The sequence below is a fragment of the Theropithecus gelada genome, chromosome 4 (genome assembly GCF_003255815.1).
Source record: "Theropithecus gelada isolate Dixy chromosome 4, Tgel_1.0, whole genome shotgun sequence".
In the NCBI taxonomy this organism is placed as follows: Eukaryota; Metazoa; Chordata; class Mammalia; order Primates; family Cercopithecidae; genus Theropithecus; species Theropithecus gelada.
In genome coordinates, this window is record NC_037671.1 from 57,634,766 (window position 1) to 57,655,917 (window position 21,152).

The window sequence follows — 21,152 nt, forward strand, 5'->3', positions numbered from 1 at the left end:
AACCCCACAAAAATTGAATAGTAAAAAGTACTGGATGCTTAAATGTTTTTTAATGGGGGAATAGATAAGTAAATATATGAGTTACAGTTTATATATATTATATGACCATTGAGATTATCATATCTTTACTATTTTAGTGTTTTAAAGTAGTGATTTCTAATAAATTTTCTAATTTTAAACCAAACTTGAATACTTGGAACAAAACAAACTTTTTTGTGATGTTATATTTTTATACATTAGTAAATTTGGTTTACTATTTTGTTTAGAAATTGTCATCAACGTTCATGAGTGGCAATAGCCATAATTTTCCTTTCACATACTGTTCTTATATGATTTTGGAACCAGGAATATATTACTTGTAAAAATCAAACAGAGTGGATTTTGTATTTTAACATTCTCTGAAAATGTTTGTATAATACAGAAATTACTTGCTTATTTTACATTCAATGTAACTCACCTATAGAGCATCTAGGCTTGATGTTTTTATTGTGGAAAAATATGTGAGCTACTGATTCAGTGAGGTTATGTTTCTTTTTTTTATTTCTCATAGTTTATATAATTTTACAAATTTTACATCTACGTTTCAAATATGTTGGCATAACCTTTTCACAATAATCTGTTACATTTTGATCTCTGCTATGTCTGCAATATTTTGCCCTTTTTCATTCCCTCTACCTTCTCACCTCTCCATATGACATCAAAATTAAGATACCGTGAAGTGGCTCATGAAAAAATTCAAAGTTCTACCAAAAATTAATAAAGGCTTTCGAACAGAATTTGGTAAGAAATGTAGCTTACTTTCTACAGACATTTTAAACTGGAAAAGAGAAGTGAAAGGACAAATAAAATAGTATATATGAATAATCCTACAATTTTGACATGGTAGAAATTTTACACATTTACTGAGCAGTGACTTCTTTGGAATCATTGATTACAAAGGAAGAAATATATGTTTTAAAATAATTAAAAATGTATTACCAAAATATTGCATATAATCAAAAAACTAATTCTTAAAGATGAAAATATTTAGCAGAAACCTGAAAACAAATATGGATATGGATGAGTAGTCATGTAGGTACCTAAACATTTTTCATATATATATTTATGTTCTCTATAATATAGCAAAACACTCAAATCTTTAGTGAGGACTTCAGGTCAGTCTCCTTGTCTTATGTGGAGTCAAAGTTTGTACTTGCAGTGGACACCCTGTTGAGCTAATTACCAAACTAATTTTTATTTAGGCTGTTCTCACATAGGACTGAATTGATTGGATGAGAATTTCACATAATTTTTTTCATGGTAAATAGATACATTAAAGATATTAAGGAAGAAATCTTTCTCTAGAAATGTACTCTTTACTATTATGTTTCTAGCTAAATTCAAAAATGGAAGGCTGGGTGCGGTGGCTCATGCCTGTAATCCCAGTACTTTGGGAGGCTGAGGTGGGTGGATTACTTGAGGTCAGGGGTTTGAGACCAGCCTGAACAACATGGTAAAACCCATCTCTACTAAACATACAAAAAATTAGCCAGGCATGGTGGCATGTGCCTGTAGTCCCAGCTACTCAGGAGGCTGAGGAGAATGGCTTGAACCTGGGAGGTGGAGGTTGCAGTGAGCTGAGATCGTGCCACTGCACTCTAGCCTGGGAGGCAGAGTGAGACTCCCTCTCAAAAAAAAAAAAAAAAAAAAAAAAGGAATACTATAGCTCTCAGCATCGTTGTGCCTCTGAATTGTTCTCTCTCTCTCTCTTTTTTTTTTTTTTTTGCCTACCATCTGCCAGTGAATTGAACTATGCACAGCTTTAAGTAGTTTTAATCTTAAACAAAGTCTAAGCGGAAAGAAATCTCTCATCACCTAGTTGACACTTGCATTTTACAGCTGAAAAGACTGAGTTTATGGAGATAGGGACCATCCTCACCAGGCTGGAGCTTCATACAAGGACTATTTACTATGCAACAGGGAAGTCCTGTGGCAGCCTTTCCACACCTGTCATGGGAACTTTAACTGTTGGGCAGTCTAAATCTAGTATCTGCTGAGAGCAGTTTTGCCAGTCCTGTTTTCTTAACCGCAACACTTTAGACACATATAAACTACACATTTTTCCTTATTTTATGCTTGTATTTTGGTGCTGCCTATTTTGTTTGCCTTATACTATGTGGTAGGATATATCCGAAACTATGGTATGTGGTTTATTTAAAATATGGAATCCTAATAAAATCTGGACAGTTTAATAAATTTCCTGAATGACTTTCACAGACAAATCAATTACTAATCACGTGCCCCTTTATCCTACCTTTTTCATTTATGTAATCACAAGTGATCTTCATTTAATCTTATTCTTTCTCTTTATATTTTCCTTTATATCAATTTTTCATCTTTTATATTAGCACAGTAGGTCAGAACAATGTAGACACTCACTTAGAGACATTTAATGATTTCCTTTTTAGAATGAAAAAAGAAAACTTGACTTCAGTATGTGAAAGACTGAAGGTTTAAAGGATAAGCAGAAAGTTAATTGCAAATGTGTGTGCATGCTGATTGCTTTTATTCACTTTAGCTTACCACAGTTCAACAGGATTTGTTATGAAGTCCAATACCCACTAATCGAATCCAGAATTTCTCTGCTTACTAAAGAAGGCAGTCTTTCTAATTGGATCTTGGGTTACTAGGAAACTCAGAATTCTTTCTATGAATGTACCATTTCCCAACCCCATTACCAACATTTTTTTTCTTCAAAAATTTAAAACAGGTTCAAATGCTTGCAGAGGTTAAAGAAGTGAGAGAGTTTCCCCAATGCTTTCTTTTAGTAGTTTCACAGTTTGAGGTCTTAGATTTGTCTTTCTTGAGTAATACTCAAGAAAGTTATTTGCTACAGAGCAAAAGTGGACAAATTACATCAACTTAAAATAATGTAATTTTAAGGGATTTCATCTGCTTAAAAAGCTTCTGCATAGCAAAGAAAACAACAAAGAGACAACCCACAGAATGGGAGAAAATATTTGAAAACTATCCATTTGACAGGGATTAATAACCCAAATATATAGGAGCTCAAATAACTCTATAGGAAAAATCTAATAATCCAATAAAAATGGAAAAAAGATCTGAAAAGGTCTTCTCAAAAGAAGACATATAAACGGCAAACAAGCATATGAAAAGGTTTTCAACATCACTGATCATCAGACAAATGGAAATTAAACCTATAATGAGATATTATCTCATACCAGTTAAAATAGCTTTAACTCAAGGTAATAACAAATGCTGCTGAGGACGTGGAGAAAAGAGAACTCTCATACACTGTTGGTTAGAATGTGTATTAGTACAACCACTACAGAGAGTGGTTTGGAGATTCCTCAAAGTAAAAATAGAGCTACCATATGATCCAGCAATCCCACTGCTATGTTTATATTCAAAATAAAGGAAATTAGTATATCTAACAGATATCTGTACTTCCATGTTTACTGCAACACTACTCACAATAGCCAAGATTTGGAAGCAACCTGTGTCCATCAATAGACAAATGGATAAAGATAATGTGGTATATAGACACAAGGAGTACTATTCAGCCATAACAAGAATGAGATCCTGTTATTTGCAACAACATGGGTGGAACTGGAGGTCATTATGTTAAGTGAAATAAGCCAGGCACAGAAAGACAAACTTCACTTAGTTTCACTTACTTGTGGGAGCTAAAAATTAAAACAATTGAGCTCATAGAGATAGTAGAACAATGATTACCAAAGGCTAGCAAGGGTAATGTTAAAAGGAGTGGGAATGGTTAATGGGTATACAAATATAGAGAGAATGAATAAGATCTAGTATTTGATAACACAACAAATGACTACAGTCAATAATAATTCATTGCAGGCTGGGCACAGTGGCTCACGCCTAGAATCTCAACAGTTTGGAGGGCTAAGGGGGGTGGATTGCTTGAGTCCAGAAATTCAAGATTAGCCTGGATAACTTGTGAAACCCTGTCTCTACAAAAATATAAAAATTATCTAGGTATGGTGGTCATGCCTGTAGTCTCAGCTCCTTGGAAGGCTGAGGTGGGAGGATGGCTTGAGCCAGGAAGGTTGAGGCTACAGTGAGCTATCCAGCCTGGGTAACAAAGTGAGACCCTGTCTTGAAAAATTTATTGTACATTTAAAAATAACTAAAAGAGTAGAATGTTTGCAACACAAAGAAACGATAAATGCTTGAGGTGATAGATACCCCATTTATCCTTATATAATTATGTATTGTATGCCTGAATCAAAATATCTCATGTATCCCATAAATATATATAACTACTATGTACCCCCCCAAAATGAAAAATAAGTAAGTGGGATACAAGAGACAATTGAGATCTACACTCTTAGAGTAGGCTCAGTCTGTGTAAGCTAGTGAAGGCATGCCCTATTTCAAGGGGCTACTTGCAACTTAGTTCCAATCTGTTTTTTTTTTTTTGTTGTTGTTGTTGTTGTTGTTTTTTGCCATGCAATAACATAAACTCGCTTTGTAGACAATTTAAAATTAAAATTCACAATAAAACAATTTCAATATGAATTTTGACAATTTTGGAAAATAATCTTATCTATATCTATATATCTATCTACCTACCTACTTACCTACCTACCTACCTATCTTTGTGCACCAAGACCAAAGGGTAAAGCAGTATTAATATTTGCCATAAGATATTTATTTACTAGTGTTCTTTTTCAATTGAACATTTCAAGTTAAATGCTCAAGAGAGGCTTCTCCTTCATCCGCCCCTCTCTTACTATTTCTTCTATTTTTTATCCAGTGAACATACGAATTTCCTCAAAAAAATAGTGCTTTTATTTCCACTTCTTCATGAAGTAGTCACATCTTCCCACCTATATGAACTCACTCACCTGGAATTTGAGACAGAAATACACTTCTAATACTCTGATTCTACAATAAGACACCATGATTTTAAGTAAGCAAACAGACACTATTACCAGTTTGGCAAACAATAATATTTGTAAATCACAATTATTTTGAATTAACATGGTTTTAGGTATATCCTTAATCCTTAGGGAGTTCTGTGTCTTTTTAAAAAAGAATACAAATGGGGCAATAATGAATCAGGGTAAAATTTAAGAAGTTGCCTTCACCTCTTTATTGAAGTTACATCTTAGCAAATAAAAATAGTCTTCCTTCTTTTTAATATTTCATATTTTTAGTGGATTCAGCTGTGGATATTCTTTTAAAATTACACTGTTGGCCCCCTTACAGTTGAAGTGGGTATTAACACTTATAACTCTAAGGTCTGTTATCTATAAAGCCTTGTATATTTTCAAAGGAAAGTGTTCCAAAATGTCTATTTAGAAAAATAAATAACATTTTCTTTCCTTTCAGAATAGAAACAGTATTCTTTTAATTTGGACCTTCAACTGAAAGCCATGGGTTTTGGTTACTGAAGCAAATGTTTCCTTTAAGAATGTTTACTGAACTGAAAACATTTTACTGAGAAATGTGAGCTTTATTTAGTTATCTATAGTTACTGTGAGATCAAAGTAAAAGGAATCTAATTCTCAAAGCATCCTCTTCAAACCTCAACTTTTTTTACCTCAGGAAATTGATGTCATGAAAATATTTTCCATATCCCACAAGGAAAGATTCCCCCTAAGAAATTTCTCAAGGTATTCATATGCTAAATATAAATAAATTTAAACTTTTATATACAAATATAAGAATGTTACAAAAAATTTGAATGAAGGGAAGAGTGACTGATAGAACTCAAGGAAGATACAGTTCAAATCAGGAAGATAAACAAAACACATATTACAATGATCCCAATCAGAAGAAATCTATGGAATCATGGGCCTCCTATAGGAAAATAACCAAAGATTTCGTTTTTATACAAATAATAACCTGAATAAATTGAAAAAATACACCAGTTTCTTAGATGGGATGACTGCATATTATCATTAAATCAATTCTTTGTAAATTATGTATTTAATATAATGGATATTTGGGGGACGTGGTTTTGAACAAATTTAGTTTAAATTCAATTAGATGAAATATATATATAAATGATCAAGACGGATTTTATTTTATTTTTTCAGATGGAGTCTCACTCAGTCATCAGGCTGGAGTGCAGTGGCATGATCACTGCAACCTCCGCCTCCTAGGTTCAAGTGATTCTCCTGCCTCAGCCTCTCGAGTAGCTGGGACTATAGGTGCCCACCACCATGCCTGGCTAATTTTTGTATTTTTAGTAGAGACGGGGTTTCACCATGTTGGCCAGGATGGTCCTGATCTCTTGACCTCATGATCCGCCCACCTTGGCCTCCCAAAGTGCTGGGATTACAGGCATGAGCCACCATGCCCAACCAAGAAGGATTTTATTAAAGGACTAAGGCATCATGTTATGTCAGATTTAAAAGGTAATACAGAGACACATTCATTAAAAGTGTGGCATTTGCATGAAATAAATAGACTAAAGAGATGGAAAGAGACAAGATGAGTTGGGTTGAAATCCTGGTTCTACTGTCTTTCAAGTAGGAAACATTGGACAACTTCCCTAACCTTGCTAAGCTACAGTTTTGTCATTTTTTTAAATAAAAAAGTTACAAAAATTATTTCATGGGATTATCATGAGGACAAAATAGAATAACTCAGGTAAGACATTTTAAAAATTATTAATATCAGCTATTATTATCGCAGAATAGAAATTCCAGAGAGAGACCCAATTTAAACACAGTATGTGTCATGGATGAACATTCTGTATTAGTGGGGAAACAATGGGTTAGGTAATAAATGGATAAAAAATGTGTTTATATAGAAAATAGATTCTTATCTTGCACCTTGAATAAAAATAAAGTCCAGTTGGGTTAAATATTTTATTGTAAGAAATGAAGCCAAAGAAAAGATAGGTAGTCATGTATGTCTTCTTGGAGTATGAAAGTTCTTTCTAAGCGTAACTCCAAAAGCAGAAGCCATAAAGGGATGATAATGTGGACAATCCTTGGTCCTCATCATATGTGACCCATTTATAGCATCTAACAACTCTTTCTTCTTGAAACCCTTTTTTTTTAGACTCCAGGGCTCAAGACTGTCAGTTTTCTCTTACTTCATAAATCAGTATTTCTCAGTCTCCTCAAACTACTCTGATCTCTTAAGGATGTAATGTCTCGGTGCCCCATTTATCATCTTGTACAGTTTACTGGATTTAAATATGATCTAAATGCCGCTTATTATATCCTCAGTGAAGACTTCATATCCCCTCCCAATTCTTTTATATGCAACTGTCTACTCAAAAGCTCCATTTAGATGTGTAGCAGATTCCGCAAATATAACATGCCCCAAACTGAAATTCTAATCTTCGCCCGCAAATATTGTCCACTCATAGCCTTTTCCATTTTGGTTGATGGCAATTTCATCCTTCCAGTTGCTCAGGTGAACACTTGAATGTATTTGCGATCATTTTCTTTCCCTTTTAGAAACTCTACATCTAATTCATCATGAAATCCATTCAAATTTAAAAATATACTTAGAATATGCTCACCACCTCTATAGTTACCACATTTAAGCAAACCATCATTATTCGTTTCCTGGATTATTGGAATTGCATTCTTTCTAACTTGTCTCCTAATTCTTATTTTACTCCCTCCTTACAGTCTAGTCTCAACAGAGCAGTCACAAGATCCCTTTTGAAATGCAAGCTAGGACTGCTCAAAACCCTGAATTTTTTTTTTTTTTTTTTTTTTTTTCCATTTCACTCAAAGAAAAAGCCTAAGGATTTACAACAGCCTACAAGGATCCTCTCTTACTCTCTTCCCTACTCACTTATCTCCAGCCATACTGGCCACATGGTGTTTGTTGAACACACGTTAGAATCTTGACTAACTATTCCCTCAGACTGAAATGTTCTGTTCCCAGTTGTGAAGTGGAGTAATACCCTCATCTTCTCCAGTTCTTTGCTTACATCTGTTCTTAAAATTGCCTTCTCGACCATTTAGTTAATACTGAAACCTGTCCCCTTTCACCACCCCTCCAAATTTCCCATCCTCTGTGTCTTACTGCACTTTCTCTTTATTTTTGGCATAGCTTTTATCACCAATGAATATGCTCTAAACTGTACTTCTATATTAGGTGTATGTGTGTATTGGGTGGGGGGTGTTTTTTAATCATTCATACTCCCCTGCCAGAATGTGAGCTACTTGAAGACATGACAATGCTTTTCATCACGGCTATGTGCCTAGAACAGTATCTGATAGTAGTATGCATTCAAGATGTGTTTCTTAATAAATTAATAAATATAAATGTAAAACACATATGCATTAAAACACAAAAGCAAGTTTTGAAAAATAATCCTACCATATATACATACATATGTTAGACAGATACCTTAATATTTAAGAAATAATATATAAATAGCTCTTAAAATTTGTGAGAAAAAACATTTCAATACAGAGTAGACAAAGAAAAACAATTAATTTAAAAATACAAATAATCATTAAACATATGAAAGAACTGTTCGGCCCCACAAAACAAATGCAAATAGAAATTAAAGTGGCATATCAGATGCAAATCGAGTTGGCATACATTTTACATTATAATATCATCTCTAAGGGAGGTTTGCTGAATTTGGCAATATTATATAAACCTAGTGAGTGTATAGGCTGGAAATAGCCTTTCTAAAAACCCTTGACTTACATAATATATCAAAAAACCTCTAATGATCCTACATATTCCCTGAAAATACATTCTAAGTAAGATGACTAAAATATTAGAAATAAGAATGTTCATTAAAATTATATTAAAATAACTGCTCCCAATCAAAAGTAGGATCAGTTAAATTAACATACACATTTAACATACACCCATGTAAGGGTAGGCTATGTTGGTTTTAAAAATCATGTCTGGAAAGGTTTCAATAACAAGAATGCTAATCATAGTATATTAAGCAAAATAAACATGCACCTCATGATTCCTATAACCTGTATGCACACACATGCACAATATGTGTGTGTGTGTATAGACATATAGTCTATGAATATATATGTAATACTTATATATTAATACTAATTTTACTAATTTAGCGTGTTTCCTCTGTGGTAGAATTACAAGTAACTATTTTTTGTGATTTTCCATATTTTCTAAATATTTAAAAAGTATTTTCCAATAATTATTGGAAAACAAGCCAATAAACTCCACTACAACTGCTTTGGTCAACAATAAAGTAGTAGATGTAAAATGTAGGTTTCATAGTACACACTATTTTATCTGGCAGGCAGGCCTTCCAGAAGTCTACTTGCCCAAGAGGCTGAGATACGTCTAAAAATTATTCCCACAATATTTTGGAGGGCAGCTCTGCAGCATGTTTGTGGCCCTGTGGAAGGTGAACTCATAAAATATGGATTATTATCATTAGCAAACAGGTCTTTGCATCTGTTTTCATAAAACTGGCAACGCCTTGGAAAGGTCAATATTTTAATGACATCCACCTATTTTCCAAACTTGCATCCTTAGAGTCATCACTCCTTCTCCCAAACCTTTATCTTTTATCACCCTCATCTTCCATGCACTCACAAGCAATTCTTACTCTCACTGCTTCTGCATGGGAATAACCTCTCTCATATGATTCCTCCACCTTATCTCCCCCCATGTCAGTTTGGGCTGCTATAACAAAGTACCATAAGCGGGGTGGTTTGTAAATAACAGAGATTTATTTTTCACAGTTCTAGAAGCTGGGAAGTCCAAGATGAAAGTGCTGGCAGACTCGGTATCTAGTGAGGGCTGTTTTTAGCTTTGTAGATGGTGCCTGGCACCTTCTTTCCTCCTACCATGTCTTCACATGGCAGAAGTGGCACATAAATTCCCTTGGGCCTCTTTTGTGAGGGAACTAATTCTATTCATGAGGGGAGTCCTAATCATCTCCCAGAGGCCTCACCTCTTAATACCATCACACTGGTTGATTTAGGTTTCAACATAAACATTTTGGAAACACAAAGATTCAGACCATAGCACCCCTCACCATTTTTCACCAGGAGCAACACTATTGCAATAGTGTTCTCTTTAGTCTCTGGGTGTCTGGTCTTCAGACCTTTTCTTATAATTTGTGTGCCTTTTATTTATTTTTATTGCTTAATTGCCCCGGTCAATCTAGAAAAAGTTTGTCAGTTTTGTTGATTTTTTTGTTTGTTTGTTTTTATATATACTTTAAGTTCTGGAGTACATGTGCAGAATGTGCAGTTTTGTTACATAGGTATACACGTGCCATGGCGGTTTGCTGCACCTATCAACCCATCACCTACGTTAGGTATTTCTCCTAATGTTATCCCTCCCCTAACCCCCTACCCCTTGACAGGCCCCGGTGTGTGATGTTCCCCTCCCTGTGTCCATGTGTTCTCATTGTTCACCTCTGACTTATGAATGAGTACATGCGGTGTTTGGTTTTCTGATCTTGTGATACTTTGCTGAGAATGATGGTTTCCAGCTTTATCCATGTCCCTGCAAAAGACACGAACTCATGCTTTTTTTTATGGCTGCAGAGTATTCCATAGTGTATATGTGCCACATTTTCTTAATCCAGTCTATCATTGATCTTTACAGTACCCAGAATCATAACAGTCCATCTTCTAAATAAAATTTAGATTAAGTTATCTAACACAAAGCATTAATCAAATGATTCCTGATTAAAAACTTCCAGTGGCTGTCTACTGTCTTCAGTATAAAAATTTAAAAAAATAATACAAAAGACAAAAACAAGAAATACCTCGTTCCAGGTTTGCTTCCACGCATCTCCCCTGGGTTATTATGACACTTTAAGTTTGTCTCTGCTCCTACTGGAAACTCTCCAAGGTCAGTAACCTGAGCTTACTCTTGTATGTATCCTTCCTAATACTAGACCACTTTGCTCTTTGAATTAGATATATGCATATATACACACACACAAACAAACATACACTCGTATATAAGGTAAACAAACTGTTAAGCAGAATAGAAAATTTTTCAATACAGTGGATGAAAATAAAATGTATAACATAATTTTGGGCTAGGAGGACAGAGGGTACTATGATTTTTACATTTCTTGGGAAATCTGTTAAAAGTTCCATTAGAAAAAGACACAATTTTTATAAAACAGTATTACTTAACCTGAAAAGTCTTTAGTAGAAGTATGTAGCCATGCATGATTCTTATAGTTAATCATATTTACACATTTTTTTAAAGGTAAGTCAGTACAACAAATTTAGAATGTGGATAAATACAACTTGACTTCTTGACTATGCAATTTGACATGATTTTCACATTTTATTTGATAGATTAAAAAATTACTGAGGAAAAGGATGGTGCTTCATCATGCTTTTTTTAAGTTAACCAGTTTGCCTCACAGCAGAAAGCCTGTCACACAGAAGATAACCAATAAACATTTTTTTGGTTAAATTAGTATTTTTAAATAATTCATAAAATGATTATAAATGGTCATAATTGATGGAAATAATTTATATTGTATATTATGCTCTCTATTGAAGAGAGATTTATAAGTAAATGGAAAAAAAACTTTGTCGCTTCTAGAAGAGGGTTCCAACTGTTTGACTTAAAATTATTAAATTCTCCACATCCTACATTCCATTGGCTTTCATTATTTAACCTAACATTCACTGATACTATTAAATTAGTCTAGTATTCTAAACTGAGAAGTAATTTTATAAGAATGAGCCACTGTGATCTAACAATATATATTACTTCTATTTAGTCTAAACCCAGAGTTAGAAACATTTTGGCAATATATGAGAAAGTTGTTCAACTAATAAAGCTAAGAGATTCCTGAATTTGAGCTGTTGGAGTTATAAGTGCTTCTAATTGTGTGTGTTGGGGGTGGTGTGTCTAAGGGCTGGGCATATAACCATTAACTGGTTATATTACATTAAGCTAAAAAAACAGTCATGTGATAATAGTTTATGTTCAACACAACACTGGCCAATTCAAACCAATGTTCCAAAGGAAAAGTCTGTGTTACATTATATTCAGGGGCATGAATGTATGTGCATAAAATTTCCTTGTAAATATGAACTTTCAAGTGAGAAAAATTTGAAAATAAAGAAACGTGAAAAGAAATTTAAGAAGCTTAATGTGTTTTATGCAAACATCATGGCATAACAACAAAACTTCCAAATTAAGGTCATATGTGTTAAGAAATATGTGACAAGTATTTGGTTAAAAACAACATATTGAAAACAAAATTAATAAGATGAGACATTTACAGAATGGGTAAGAGGTGATCAAAAAGATAGTGAGTTTTGAAATTTCCATCTCTTATGCCAAGGGAAGAATCATATCATTTTCTGGACTCAATCCTTACTATACTATAAAAGCCAAATTTAAGCCCCCAAAAGAAGAAAGATTAGACTGAGAAGAAACTAATAATAGTATTAATAGATAAGGCTTTCTTTTCTTGAAGGTGATAACACAAGAAAAAAATCATTTTAAAATTAAGAATGTTTATTTTTTAAAAGGTAAAAATTAACCAGAATGAGCTGTACTGATTTTAAATTTGCATTATTATGTCTGAAGAAAATAACAGCTGAAACCTAGGATTAATGTCATACTAGGTGCAATTAATGATAAAAACAAAGAAACATCCATATCTTTAATTTTTGGAATTACTATAATCACACTAATTAATGAAAATTGCCAACAAAAGCAAACAAAGTATTTTGATTAACTATATTTGTTTTGAATCTAAGAAATTTTCATGAAAAGGGTATGAGCATATACTTTGATTTATCTTCTAGTGTAACAGAATTCTTTTGCATATGAGGAAATGCAATTATCCCAATATTGTATTCTGTAGATAGTGGAAAAGTCAGTGAAAAAATAGAAGTACCCGTTAGGAGGACACTGGAGAATTTTAAGAATATGAAGCAGAAAACCACAACACTTGGCCCCATGGAAAGTGAAAAGCTACCAGGCATATTCTCCATCCTGTAATCTCTCAGTTTCATGAGCCTCGACTTTACTTCTCTGTGTATATCTGAACTCCAGGACTCTGCCTATGACCTTTTCAGCCTCTGGATCCCCAAAAAGATGTTCTAACTGTCAGACATGTGTTAAAGAGTTTCTTTGGTCCAGTGAGCTGTGACTTGTGGGAATGGAGATCACAATGTATGTTATTCCCTATGCTTACCCTTTTATGCTTTACCCTTTACCCTTACCCAATTAATTTACCAACGTAAATTAATTGTGCTGATGTTAAGTGTGGAAACAATGATTTACAAACAACAACAACAACAAACAAAAAATTGTTAAACTGTGATTAAAAAGAAAATCAACAAACAAAAAACCCTTCTACTGATGAACCCAGTGTTCATTCTTTTTTACTTTTCTGACTCAGGAAACACGACAATCAATTTTTCTACTACTTGTCCATTTGGTCAGCATGGATGAAGTGCTGTGGGAGTGGCAGGGTGGGTTTAGATATGTTTACTTTCTTGGTGAGCTTCAAGTTTATGATCTAAGTATAGTCTGTTGCACGAAGATTAACCACTTTCATTTTTAGCTTATTAGAGTAGAATCAGAACTTTTATATGTGTTATTTTTAAATGTTGATTAACTGAATGTCAGTTTAAAATTTCCTGTAGCTCAGAAACAGCTTTTTCCAACTATCCATTATACCTGTGGATATCTAGAAATAGATGAAGATTATATTATCCCTAAAGACAAAAACTAATTGATCACCTATTGCCAAAAATCAGAGAGATGCTTATATTAATAAAAAGATGTTGGAGATGAACTAAAACTAATAAAAGTATTAGAAGGTTTACCCATTTTTTACCACTGATATAAACAATCCAACCACTTGTAAAAATACATATAAAGGCACTTTGTTCATCTTTGTTCATTCAGACTTCTGTGGCTTAGGAACCTTGGTTATACACACTTGAAAATCCAAGAGTCCAACCATGTGTACTGTTATCAAGGCATCATTCTAGAAATTCTGTATCTCATCTCAGTTTTGCACAACTCAGGGAAGTAGACATCATATATCCATTCTTACGAATATAGAACTGAGAAACAAAGAGGTTTATCTGGCTAGTAATGGGAATTTTTAAAATTTCTTCTTGAGAAACTAAAAAACATTCTCTGAAGAAAGACTTGCTATTTGGTGGCTTTTAAACATGGTTTGTTAAGAGTCAATCTAAAAACTGAAAGCTTTTGATGTAAAAATTAGGTAAACAATTTGGTTTTTCTAAAAGAGAATAGTAAGCATATGAAAAACATTATGAGAAAAGGCATATTAAAATTTATTAAGTTTAAGAGAAAAAAGGGCACATAGTACTTCTTCAGAAGAAATCCAAATATTGCCTGTTCTTTGTCTTTGTGCTACCAATCAATGTGTAGCTGTTATTTCAGTATTGGATCTCATTTGTTTCCTCATTTCAGTGGAGAAAAATAGAGGCTGAGAAATTAATTAGATTAAACAGTTTGTTAACTGGCCTTTAACTTTACTTAGGTACTTGGCAGAAGGGTGAAGCTAAATTTTTACATTAAAAATTAAGAAAGTATATTGGGCCACATCCATTTCTTCCGTGACTAAAATTGCTGTACGTTTTGGCACCTCATTTTCTTGCTCTTTTGGTTTTGAGGGATTATAAATATCCCACACTGGAATCGACATGCTCAGAATAATTTCTCTATATTAAATAATATGATAATTATTCTTGAATTCCATACAACCATCTCTGGTCCCATAAATCATATATTTAAGTAATTTAAAAAAACAATAAAACCCAGGAACCCAAGAAAGATCCCTTAGATCCCTCTACTACACTATTAGTGTGTGCTTTCCAGACTGAGGGGGACGTTCCATTTATAACTTTCATTTGTTTCCTATCATTGTGGCCAAGTTTCCACTTATTACATGTCTGCTTGCCTTAATATTAACTTCCAGTCTGAAGCGCTGTAAACTGCTTCTCCACCCCTAAATTAAAGCAAATGATATCTAGTCCATATCCACCACCAATCTTACTAGAAGCCACTTCAAAGATTCCATTTTTAAAAAATGAAGTATGGCCTCTGCTTCCTAAAGCCAAGGTTAGCCCCTTTCATAATGAAGTTAGATTTTCCCTGATTCTCCTTCTATTCAAACACTGACAGTTTCCTTCAATATATTTTCTTCTTCTCCTCTAAAGTTAAACCTGCTCATTGTGTTTTTATTGTTGTTGGAAGAGGGGTGAGAAGAGAGCACTGGCGAATACCTCACTCAGCGTCACTCAGGACCAGTCCACATGTGTGTTTGCAGTGACATTCCAGTACCACATGTGGCTGTCTTTCATAAACATAAACGTTTCAAAACATTTGAACACTGTCTCAGTTACATACAGTTTCAAGAAAGCAGTTGTGTATATATCTTTCTTATGATGTCAATGCGGTATCAAACTCTGTGCCCGCTGATGGCGGAATAGACAGAAAGCTCTACATCTCTGCTTTTTGACTATTTTCTCAATCACTCATTTATAGTAGCTTCTCTGGCCTTATATCAATGTTGCTTATTATGCAAGCCACTTTTACTCTCTTATCCATGTATTTACACTGTGGCTATAAATTAAGCTCTGGGGCAATGTAACACAGAGTATACTATTGCTTTCCAAGGCTCCTTCTCCCCTTCTGCCCCAGCATCCCATGGACATAATAGAGCTTCTGCACATGGTAGGAAAACAGAAAACACAGATCCTCAGATCCTGACACTTAGACATTCTTTTATCACGGGAGCCACAGAGGGGTACAGTATCAATCTCTCGCCCGCACACACACATGCACGTGTGCACAAGACACACAGATCTCAAATAGTTTAGTGTAAGCTGAAGATCTGTTCCTTAAAAATATATATTCATATATAAATATATAATACATATATGCATATAATATATACATATATAATATATATTAATATATATTTTATAAGAATATTCTTCTGGCACCTGCAGTGCTACTAACCCATAGGCATTTGAAAATAACTCATCTGCTTAGGTCTTTCCAGTTCTGCAGGTATGTGAACTTGAACCCTAAACTCACATGAAGGTCTACAAAACATTGTGTAGTATAAAGAAATACGTCCTATTTCTCCTCTACTCATAGCCGAGGCCATGAGACTTGAATATGCTTGCTCTCTCCCTTTATGCGGTGGATCTTTTGCTGATTCACCCTTTGACTAGGGGTGTGGTCTTTTGGGGAGTTCTGCCCTTACATATGTTCTCATTCATGTTCCTCATCTGCTTGGGCCCAAGATTGTTTCTTGTCCTCTGTATGGCTGTTATAAGATGGAAAAATGGACCAGAATTTCAGTCCAAATCTCTCAGAAAATAGAGACAATGCAGTTCAACTAATATAGCAAATTTCACAAACCTTAATTTATCTGAATACATTAGTCTTCTTTTAGTTACTAGGACATAATCCTCTCCTTCCCCAAGGACTTTTGCTCAAATGATATTTCATCAGCTTAAAACATTGTTTTCACACACGTACACACACACACAACACATACACACCATTTTAGGATTCATTCCTTCTCATTCTTTAGATATGATTTCAACAATTGCTTCTTCAGATAGGCCTTCCTTAACCATTCAGACTGCATTGGGGTATCAGCAATGTTTTCTTACTTGGACATTTTCAAGAGGCGGATATAGTTCAGAAGCAGAAGTTTGAGGTCCCATATCTTGTTTTATAGCCCTTTATCCTGAAGAGCTAAACTGTCATTCATTCTATAATAAGTATGCTACACAAATAAGTGATTACTCAAAGTATTAAAACATAGAAGATATATTCATACAGAGAAATGAGAGAGAGAGAGAGCCCTTCAGAAACACTTAATAACTTCCAGTTACAGCTGAACACAGGATCCTGAAGTGCTGCCTAGTTTTCTATTGTTTCAGAAAGTAGAATACGTAGGGAAGGAAAATTGTAAAAAATCCTATGCCCCAAACACCATGAAATAACATTTTCTCTTTTCTCTGATTCAATAGAACGTTCCTTTCTTGCTTCCAGACGATAAATAAGGATTTGTACACATATGTTACAAAGTCAAAATAAGCCCTTGTGGAACTTGATATCCCCATTGTTTTTTAACTTCTGCCAACCAATTGTATACTTTAGGATTGTGATATTAAGCTTTACATATTGGTTTTCAGCCTCCAACCAGAAAACTTTTATATAGCCTTATCTTTAGTTGTCAAAATCTTGGGTTCTGAGAATATCAAACAAATCACTTTTAGCGGCATTTAAGAACCTGACATTAATTTTAAAATAATACTATTTTAATGCCACTTCTATCTATTCTTTCAAATGAATACATTTAAAATAACACAGAATGTAATAAGCAATTCGTAGTCTTCCCACTTTCCAGATCTTTTCACTTTATCATATAATGAAATATACTTGATTAAAAGACGTAAGTTCTGTCTAAAGTAAGCTTGCCAACATCAGGAAAACATTTTAAGCAAAATATACTATATTTCAGCACCATATCTTCCCATCAGAGAGCATGAAATCACCAAAGCATTAGTTTCATGATTATGATAGTCTACTATTTTTATGTTTTGCACTGCTTAAACTGCCATCGTATTTCAGTCTATTAAATGTTACGGTTGACAGAATATGGGAAGAGAAGCAGACATAACTCTGCTAAGATTAATACTTTTCAAAAGAACAGATTACAGATTTTATCAAATCAAATAAATAAGAGATCTTCATTGCCCTAAAAAAATGTGAGATTTACAAATATTTCCCAAGTACCTGTCATGTGAAGACACTGGTTAAAATTATATTCATAATATCTTATAAAAATTGTAACAATACAACTCTCGGTATGTTTATATTACAGATAAAGATGAACACCCTATGCACACACATAACACACAAAGAATACAAAATACCTGAAGGGCCGTAAGGATATTTGCTAAGGCTTGTCCGTAGGTGTCATGACAGTGAACAGCAAGAGCACCCAGTGGGATTTCTTTCATCACACTTTCCAACATTCTTTTCATACTTCCTGGAGTTCCTACTCCAATTGTGTCTCCTAGAGAGATCTCATAACAACCCATGCTGTACAATCTCTTAGACACCTGTTGATAAAGGTGAAGTGCTAGTAAAATAATGGAAATGAAGAGACTCAAACCCTCCTGTGCCACAACTCACATCATCTAAAGGTAAAAAATTACAACTAAGACCAGTAATGTCCATGAAAAATATATAATGTATTTTCTGGTCCTTTTTTTTGCTTATTCTAAACATTATATAAGACTTTGATATTGCTGCAATTATCTTTTTCTTGTATTCAAGTTTGCCTTAGAGTCATATCTACCTTATCTTTTTATCCAGCTATTTGTTGCACTATGAAATTACAAGCTACAATGGCAATTATGGCAGGCGTATGTTTCTCAACACTATAATCAAACCAAAGCATTACAGATTTACTTTGGAATTAGTATTTCTCAAGCTATTAATTTAGGGGTCAAAAGATATCTATATAGCTGACCCTTAAACTCCACAAGTTTGAACTCTGGATCCACTTGTAAATGAATTTTTTTTTAAATAACCATATTAAATTTTTTTCGGAGATTTTCAACGATTTGAAAAAACTTGCAGACAAATCCCATAGTATAGAAATGTCAAAAAAAGAAAAAGGTATGTCATGAATATATAAAATATATATTAATACTAATCTATTTTTCTCATTTACTATAAAATAATACAAATGTATTTTTAAAAGTTGAAATTTATCAAAACTCATACACACAGACTGTAGATACTGTCATTCTCATTTAAGAGAAATGTACATGTAATTCAATACTAAATCGTAACTGCATAAAATTAATTGTGGTACATACTGTATTACTGTAATAATTTTGTAGCCACCTCCTAGTGCTATTCCAGTGAGCTCAAAATCCTGGTGATGCTAATCATCTCTGTATGAACAGTTCATTCTCTCCAGTAAATTGCATATCATAGTACAATGTGATCTCTTGCAGTTCTTATGTGTTTTTCATTATGTTTAGTGCAATACCATAAACCTTAACACCATGAAACTCACAAGAAGTGCAACTAGTGATGCTGGAAGTGCTCTCAAGAAGCAGAAAAAAGTCATGACATAAGAGAAAGCTGAATTGCTGAATATGCACCATAGACTGAGGTCTCCAGCTACATTTGCCCACCGTTTCAAGATAGTGAAAATCAAAATATGTGTTAATTGGTGGGTTACATTATATACATTATATTATATACATTAATATAATATATACATTACTATAAGGCTCCCACTCAACAGTAATCTATTAGTAGTTAAGTTTTGGGGAGCAAAAGTTATATCTAGATTTTTGACTGTGCGTGTGGAGTGTGGGGTCCCTAACCTCCAAATTGTTCAAGGATCAACTATATTAAGTTCAGCTCTCTAAGTAGCTTTGCAACTGATAGAGTCATTTAATATTTCTGGCCTAATTTTTCTGGCTCATAAATATATATACTTTGAGGCAAATTGCAAGATCTCTTCAAGCTGAATAATGTTACTTTCAAAGAGCAAGATGAATGCATAAAGGCAGCATGGTATTTTGACAAAGACATGGGTTTGGGAATCAGAGAAACCTGAATTTAAATCTCAGCTCCCACTCATCCTACTCATATGACACTGGGCGTAAGGTTAGTGTACTTAAGCCTCAATCCCTAATCTGTAGAATAAGACAACAAAACACCTTCTTGTAGCATATTTTCTAAGCCTTGGTTACTTGTTCTTAAAAAAAAAAAAAAAAAGATAAAAACAATTTTAATAATGACGTGTTTGGTTGTAAAAGTGAAATGAGAATGTATAAAAGTCATTTGATACACAATCTGGCACATGATACTGATTCATTCATTCATTTCATATGTATTTCTTCAATGCCTATTTTATGGCAAGTGCGGTGCTAGGTCCCAGGATATAATGGGGAAATGAATACTGACATGGCTCATATTAATACAGATCCTTAAGTCAAGTGAGGATAGATCTTAGTCAACCCTACTGAGGAATAAATAAATACTCACAAAAATAAGAATTTTCAAACAAAGAAACGATTCTAACCTATGTGACAACTTGAAATAAAGTAAGCTTTATTATAAAGTGCTTACTAACTCCTTGAAGAGGGTGAGAAGGAAGGACCTGAGAACAATGTACTAGGAAGAATATCAAATGCAAATGTTAATGGCTTCCAGGCAGCTGACATATAAAATGCAAAGAACATTCCAGGTAGGGAAAAAGATAAATGCAAAGGACAGTGTAATGAGAAAGCAAAAACTGAGGAGGGAGACAATGAGGGGAAGGACCAAACTGTGAACAGAGTAATCATAGTTTGAAGTAGTAATTTCAGAGAGAAGAGAGTGAGTTAAGCACAAAATGTATTAGAATCACACAAAAGGCCCATTTAAGGTTGCTGGCCCTGAATTATTCCTGTTACATGACTCTGTAGTAGCACCTTAGGCATTCGGGTACAGAAACGGAGATCCTCACCCAAGGTGTGTGTGGTTCACTCCTATGTGGTGCATAGCAAAAGGAAGAAAGCAAGTCTGCTGGTAAGCAAAGGTGGATCAAGGTTTTGTGGGGCCAGCCTGAAGTCATACCCTTTGGAGGTATTCTTTAATATATATATATATATATATACACACACACACACACACACACACACACACACACAGAGACACACACACACACACACACAATTGTGAATGCAAATTAATGTCAGAGCCTTGGAAGGGTCCCATGCAAGTGAAAATCTACAAAATATGAATGGTGTTATTTTATAGGATACGTGCCTCTGTGTGCAAGGATCTTGTGTAAATAATGATAAAAGGATAGCTTTCATTTGAAAAATCTGCAGTAGATTCCAAAAGTTCAAATGAAAGCACAAAAGAGGAATGGCTTTAGTTAGCTAAACTGAAAGTTTATCCTGCCTAAATTTGGATTTTCTTATAAGGCCATCTTCACTGCTTTGGTGCCAAATTTTTGACAAATTACTAAACTTGTCAAAATTAACCTTAAAAAAAAGTCTACATTAATGTACTTTATATACAAATAAATGTCTGAGACAATCTAATATAATCTCAAAGACAGTGCATTTTGTACTCATTGGTATAAATAAATAATAAAGGACAGGAAGAAAATAAACTTCAGTAAT

The 21,152-nt window shown here is 33.9% G+C and overlaps 1 protein-coding gene across 4 annotated transcripts in view; it reads right to left on the bottom strand.

The window, feature by feature from the left end:
• The window catches only part of HMGCLL1 (3-hydroxymethyl-3-methylglutaryl-CoA lyase like 1), a 152,303-nt gene that overhangs the window by 48,547 nt on the left and 82,604 nt on the right, over window positions 1-21,152 (bottom strand). For all 4 annotated transcript variants that reach the window (XM_025382572.1, XM_025382571.1, XM_025382570.1 and 1 more), the window contains one exon: window positions 17,886-18,074. In XM_025382572.1, coding sequence (XP_025238357.1) covers window positions 17,886-18,074 — 189 coding nt within the window. The remainder of the gene's footprint in view (window positions 1-17,885; window positions 18,075-21,152) is intronic.